General features: G+C 44.1%; 1 protein-coding gene across 2 annotated transcripts in view; it reads right to left on the reverse strand.

Moving 5' to 3' along the window:
- The window catches only part of LOC112116984 (mediator of RNA polymerase II transcription subunit 14), a 56,856-nt gene that overhangs the window by 18,357 nt on the left and 31,124 nt on the right, over nucleotides 1-7,375 (reverse strand). For both annotated transcript variants that reach the window (XM_024214776.1, XM_024214774.1), the window contains exons 17-20: nucleotides 5,210-5,370; nucleotides 4,976-5,122; nucleotides 4,782-4,873; nucleotides 3,649-3,801 (exon numbers count right to left, since the gene is read on the reverse strand). In XM_024214776.1, coding sequence (XP_024070544.1) covers nucleotides 3,649-3,801; nucleotides 4,782-4,873; nucleotides 4,976-5,122; nucleotides 5,210-5,370 — 553 coding nt within the window. The remainder of the gene's footprint in view (nucleotides 1-3,648; nucleotides 3,802-4,781; nucleotides 4,874-4,975; nucleotides 5,123-5,209; nucleotides 5,371-7,375) is intronic.

Consider the following 7,375-nt stretch of genomic DNA (forward strand, 5'->3'; position numbering starts at 1 on the left):
CAGCAGGGCCGCATGAAAATGAAGGAACTGCGTCAGGCATATCAGAAGGCCAGGAAGGCCAACAGTCGATCCAGTGCTGAGCCAGAGACCTGATGCTTTTACAAAGCCATACTTGGCAGATATTCCATCACCACCCCACACTCCACCATGGATACCTCTGAACAGCCCGAGACACAGACCCCTGCTGCGAACAGGAAGGACGAAGAAGAAGCAGGTCATGAAACCAGGGGGGTCAGTTATGACATGAGCCAAGACCTGTTTGAGACTCCACCACATTCCAGTCAGTCCCAGCAGTCCCATTGGGTGAGCCCAATGAAGGGAAAGGATACTTGGGTAAGTCTGTAAATATATCTCCCATTATGGTCTTGGCAATCCCAACTCAGCAGGACACAGCTGTCAACTTTTCATTAATTTACTCATAGTAGAAGAGGTAGCAGCACAACTATAGAAGGTAGTGCTATCTGCTTTTCACTCCCCTGTGGAGTTAGGCAAAGGGGCCATGCAGAGCAGTTTGTTTATGTATAGAGGGATGTTCCTTGAATCTTCCTGAGTGATCCTGATGAAAAACTTTCATGGAGGTACTCTGCAATCCTCTCCCAAAGGTTTCTAGGGATGGCAGCCTTATTTCTTTCTCCACTGTAGGGCATTCTCTCACCCCATTCTGCAATAACTTCAGCAAGCACCGTTGCAGTACACAGGCTAGCACATACAGGCCACAGTGGCTTCAGACACCAGCAGCAGCTGTGCTCTGTGCTTGTTTCCCTCAGGAGTCAGATATCAGCCAAAATCACTGCTGCCTGTGGAAAATGGTGCCTTTGCCCTATACTCAATTTCATGCAACCAAGCAATTCCCTCCTTATTCTGAATCTTAACTTTCACTTTCCGTTGTGACTATACTGACAATGGTACCACTGCGTGTTTTAACTACAGCTGCTGCCATTCTGGCCTTGAGGGGTTCACCCTCTAGACTCGTGGAAGACCTGAGCCAGATAAGGAGGAGAAAGAGGATGACTTTGGATGACATGTTCAGTGAGATCCTGCAAGCCAGTGCTACATCAGACCATGAACAAACAGCCTGTTAAAGGAAAGAGTGGACAGACAAAAGACCCAGGACTCCCAGCAGGAAAAGAAGAGGGAGATGCACCAGGACATAGTGGGGCTTCTCCAGTAGCAAACACAGATGCTGCAGATTCTTGTGGACCTACAGGTTCAACAATCACAGGCTCACTTCCCTTTGCAGTACATAAAGAACTCCATTACAGCACCTCCCTATACCCCCCCTCAACATTCTCAAGTGGCATCAGGGGCTGCATCCCTACCCCTAATCACTCCATCCCAAGTGACATTAAGGACAACCACAAGTTAAGTAATCTGTGAGATCCACAGTTGCCATATGCATAGGTAAAATGGACATGAATGTTCTTTCCCTTTGTTAAGTTTTATTCCATTATTAAGTTCTTAATGTATTTACTTTTAAATTGCACAGAATATTTTTTGCACTAGTTTTCTTACTGAATAAAACTATTTGGAAAATAATTCATCTTTATTATTAGTTCCCAACGTATGCTGCAGAGTGCCTAGCAGTTATGAAATCACCCACTTATTTGTTATTGTACAGTGTGACAAGTCATAGGATCAGTGACAAACAGTGTAATAATCATAAATGTACTAGCACTGCAAAATTAATAGGTGCATTGACAGTGTTATATTCACAGATGTGCACCACACATCACACAATTCCTAAGAAGCCCCAAAACAGCAGGCCAAGTAGAGCACAGTATACCACAATACATTACTGTGGCTCACTGTTAAAGTTCACTTTAAAACCCTCTCTGAGCAGTATAGCTCCACCTTAGCTCTAACAGCCCTTGTGTCTGGCCGTTCAAACTCAGCAGACAGCCACTCTACCCACAATCCCGGCAGAAACATTCCCCTTTTGCTTCACAGTTATTACACAGGACACAGCAGGTAGCTATAACCAATAGGATGCTTTTCTAACTGAGATCCAACGTTGTGAAGAAACACCACCAGCATCCGTCCCTTCAATCTACCAAAAGTGCATTCAACTATCATTCTGCATCAACTGAGCCAGAGCTGAATCTTTCCTTGTGCTGTCCAGGGGGAACGTACGGCTTCATGAGCCAGGGGAGCAAGGGGTAAACTGGGCCTCCCAGGATCACTATTGGCATTTTATCATCAACAGTAAACCACCCATTGAGAAAGAAAAGTCCCTGCTTGCAGCTTTCTGAACGGCCCTGTGTTCTTAAAAATGGATGCGTCATGCACCTTCCCTGACCAGCCAACATTGATGTTGGTGAAGTGTCTCCAGTGACCCATCAGTGCTTGCATAACCATAAAAAAAATAGCCCCTTCTGTTGACGTACTCTGTGGCAAGGTGGTCCGATGCCAAAATAGGGATGTGTGTGATGTCTATTGCTCCACCATAGTTCAGGAACTCCATTGCTGCAAATCCATTCATTATGTCCTGCAGATTGCCGAGAGTCACCGTCCTGCACAGCAGGAGACTATTAATAGCCCTGCACACTTGCATGACAACAGCCCCCACAGCAGGTTTTCCAACTTCAAAATGATTTCCCACTGACCAGTAGCAATCTGGCATTGCACATTACCACAATGCCATCACCACTCCCTTCTCCACTGTCCGTGCCGCTCTCATTTTGGTGTCTCTGCACTGGAGGGGTGGATGAGCTCAGAACACAGAGCCAGGACTGTGGCCTTGCACATCTGAAAGTTCTGCAGCCGCTGCTCGTCATCCCAAACCTGTATTACAGTGTGATCCCACCAGTCAACACTCATTTCTCGGGCCCAAAAGCAGCACTCCACCATTTGCAGCTGCACCATGAACAGCACCACCAACGCTGAGTTGGTTCTCACTATATCCCATAGCAATCTGTCAAAGAAATTGTCACATTCCCCGCTGATTCAGTTCTTCTTGTGGCTCCACAACTACCAGATTGAGTGTCCTGGGCTTGCAACACTTATGGCAATAGTGCAGAGATGTACAAGCTCCGTGCTTCTGTCAGAGAAGGCAGATAGCGAGGAGCACTGCATGGATTCATAGGATTTTTTTTAAAATATGTGAAAATTATGGGCTATAGATGACATTATGGGATGGAAACAGATGCACACTGGGAAGTTGACCTCTTGCTCCCAATCACCCTGCATAACTCGTTTCTGCTCCACCAGGCATTGTCAAAACTACCCACAAGAGTGTGTGCTGGATGGTGGCAGGTTGCACACTGGGATACCTACCCATGGTGCACCACACTGTGTATCGACACAAGCACTCTTAGTGAGTATGCGCAGCATGGATGCAAGGAGCCAAGAATGCACATGCACAAGCGATATGTTAACTGCGATGGCTTCATGCAGGTGTAACTTGCATTGACCCAAGTTTATAGTGTAGACACGGCCTCAGAATTAAAATCAAGTCATGAAGGATAATGAGCCCCGACCATTACCTGCTCTTCCTCAATCAAAAAGAATCATCAGTAATTTACTAAGGGCCAGATTCTGATACCCTTGAAGGAAAAAAAAAAAAAAACCCTCAACCATCAGAATCTGGGCCTTAATTATCTTACACTTCTCTAAATTCTATCTTTTCATGAAGAGAAATAAAATAGTTACCTGTAATAACTGGACCACATTTGGTGTTTTATTGAACATCTCCTGGAGCTGGTGTAGGATGGTATTGTGACAGTTACTGCAACCTGAATTTGGGCCAACAGTTCCCAATGAAATGTGGAATTTTTGATGTATGGAATTCCACTGAATACTGATCTATAACACCAAGTAAGAATACAAGAAGTCTTAGAAACTGAATAAAACAACCAGATCAGATTGCAAGTTGTGAACCAGAAACTGAAAATTAAACATACATAAATATGAAAGTAACTGAAGCTAAAATGCCATGTAGAAAGCTATGCTAACTTTCTACAGAAGTGGGGGGGGGGGGGGAGCTGCTTTTTTGTTTGTTTGTTAAGAAGTTTATCTAGGAAATCCCCATGAGGATAATTAGCAAAAGAGGTGGGGAAAGGAAACTATAGAAAGAAATTAGGCTATTTCCTTAGTGTGTTACTCAGAAACCAGAAGCCTCATTTGACCAAAAAGGGATGAGATAAGGGAACTGGACTTGAGTCCTTGATTACTTCAATATCTACAAAACAAGATGTATTGGTGAGGCTGGATGCGTCTCAACTACAACACACTGAGATGCTATGATGGGTCAGGCCAATGTGTGGTGGCAATGTCATGCAAAATCCAGTGCGCTATTCATGCCATTTATGGAAAGCAACTAACCATTACAAAACATGTTCTACATGTACAAAAAATGCTCCTAAAAAACCCACGTTAAAGAGAACCATGATAGTTCCATGTGGCATTGAAACAATCCACAGTAAAATGGGGAAATGTTTCATGAGACTCCTTTTTAGATTAAAAGTGGAAAAAATGTTAAATTTCAGCAGTTTTGTCAGAGCCTTCATTTTTTTTTTTATTTTTTTATTTTTTTAAGACCGCATTCCATCCATAACTATCCTCCTGGCATTTAACAACATACCAATTATGCAAATATCTAAGCATCCAGCAAGTTAATGATGGTCTAACATCTATTATTTATAGCTTCCTTGCTTTTGTTAATATGAATTTTTTACTGTTATTTTAATAAGGTGGAGGGCTTTTTGCTTAAATTCCAAAAGCTCTGAACTTGTATAGTTTCTGTTTTCAAATGTAGCTTTAGAAGTGTACTAAGAGTTACTTACTGAGCTTCCCTTGGTAGTTCCATAACAAAGGATAAGCTTGCGGTAGTTGTAGACACGAACCTCTGAGAAAACATTTAGGTGGTTGGGTATTTCTTTTGAAGAGGAAAAAATAAAAAGGTAGAGTGAGCAAGCTTACATATTTACATAAGACGCACCAAAAGTGTAAAAGAAAGGACAAGAGAATATTTTTGTACCTGGCAAAGATCGTGCAAACTCCAGCACACATTCATATAGTCGAGCAATACTGTTCCAATCATTGAGGAACATCTCAACAACTTTTCGACCTCCAACTGGTTCAGACAATTGGTTTTCGTAAGTCAGGTAGACATGACGTGTTGGTCCTGCAATGTCAGTAATGATTAACATTTGACAGAGAACATGGTAAAGAGAAAGGAGTTAAATCTGCAAAATATTTCCGCAAAACTAACCTTGCTCCCTGGAAGATGTGCTGTTAAGTGGACAGTTCGCAAATATCAGCTCAGCCACCCACGTGCGGTTATTTCTACCTTGCAATCGGAAAGTGCAATCAAGGAGAGACCGGTCCAGAGCCTTCTGGGTTTCCTCACTTGTACCTTTACATGGAGGAATTCTGTCCATGAAGAAAAGAGTGCACATTACAGTTCCACAAGTGCATAATACATGTTAAAATATTTTCCAGAAAGACATTTAAATAACTTTCTTTACTTGAAAGAAAAGATGCTCTGCAAAACAATGAATGGAAGAGAGCTGGGACTGGAGAAATGAAGCCTCAAGCACCGGCTCTGCACTCCCATTGGCCAGGAACCGCGGCCAATGGGAGCTGCGGGGGCAGTGCTTGTGGGCGAGAGCAGCACGCAGAGCCTCCTGGACCCCCCCCACTTAGGAGCTGGACCTGCTGGCTGCTTCCGGAGTGCAGCGTGGAGCCAGGACAGGCAGGAGCCTGCCTTAGCCCTGCTGCGCCGCTGACTGGGAGCTGCCCAAGGTAAGCCTGCGCCCCAACCCCTTGCCCCACCCCTGAGCCCCCCCCACACACCCTGAACCCCTCATTTCTGGTCCCACTCCGTAGCCCACACCCCAACTGCAGCCCAGTGAAAGTGAGTGAGGGTGGAGGAGAGTGAGCCACCGAGGGAGGGGGAATGTAGTGAGGGGGGGGCGGAACCTCAGGGAAGGGGCAAGTTAGGGGGCGGGGCCTGATAAGGGGCAGGGCTAGGGTGTTCAGTTTTGTGCAATTAGAAAGTTGGCAACCCTAGGTGCGTGTGAGGTCACAATGCATGGAGGATGCCATTTTGTTCTCCAAAATGGCATCCTCTGCACAGCATGACCTCACATGCATAATACTACTAGGTCACACTGTGCAGAGGAAATCATTTTAGAGTAAAATGGCGTTCTCCACGTGGCATTATCTCACACACATGGTGTATGCAAGGTCACCCTGTGAAGGGGACACCATTTTGCTCTCCCAAGCTAAAAAGACTTCATTAAAATGGCATTATGCTGGCAAAAAGTTTGGGAACCCCTCTCCTAGAGGGACTCTAAGTTGATGTAACTTGCATCTTCTTTCCAACACCCTCAACTTGTTACAAGTTCACAGTCCCTCTACAGACCTTCTTTCAGACTTGCTTAGACTTCATACATCACTTTGAAATATGGAGTATAAGGGCTTGTATGCACAGTTGTGTACTGCTTTAACTATAGCTGTTTCTAAATCAATAGTTAAAGCAGCACAACTTTAGGGTAGACAGTTATATCAGTATAAAGGTGCTTTATCAGTATAGTTTATTTTCATTACAGAAATATGAAAAGGTCACATAATATTATACAAGAGATTTTTTTTTAGGATAGATATAAATCCTCTTGCTTCAGGGTATAAGCTAGCCAATAAATGAAGGGGCTTAGGAAGAAACTTCCTCTACTAGCAGTTTCTCTCTTCAGGATTCCTTGCACCTTCCTCCAAAACAGCTGATATTGGCCACTGTGGGAGACAGAACACTGAACCACATCCACCACTGGTCTGATCCAGCATGGCAATTCCTACGTTCATGGCTTAAGCCATGACTACATCAGAGAACTCTCCTCATGAGCCATCACTACAGAGGTCACCTGGAGTTGCCTGAACCAGCTGTCTCTAGATACTAGGATCTGGGGCTACTGATGAGTAGTCTCAGTGAAAAGCCCTCAGGTTAGGAATGAGTTTCCCTCCACTGGTCCATTAGAGCCCAAGTCTATTGATCTTCAGGGCGCAATGCCAGGGACTTTTGTTAAAGCATTCAAGCTTTTGCTTGAGGACAAGTGATTTGAGCTGTGGGGGAAATAAAAATTGCTGGCTTCCACAGAACACCCCTTTCTTTTACTTATTGAAAAAGGTAAAATGATGTTAATTTTGGGTGTCTCAAGATACAAGAAAGGGCACACTGTTCAAATCTACAAAAATAAATGAAGAAGGAAGTACAGTTCAAGAGAACCATATATTGCTATATTAAAGCCTTCACCTGGCAGAAGGATGAGAAGGAAGCCGGTAAGAAAAAACAAACAGTTACCTTTTCCGTAACTGGTGTTCTTCAAGATGTGTTGCTCATGTCTATTCCACAATAGGTGTACGTGCTCACCACGTGCAC

The sequence above is a fragment of the Terrapene carolina genome, unplaced genomic scaffold (assembly GCF_002925995.2).
Source record: "Terrapene carolina triunguis isolate 2854851 unplaced genomic scaffold, T_m_triunguis-2.0 Scaffold24, whole genome shotgun sequence".
Taxonomy (NCBI): domain Eukaryota; kingdom Metazoa; phylum Chordata; order Testudines; family Emydidae; genus Terrapene; species Terrapene triunguis.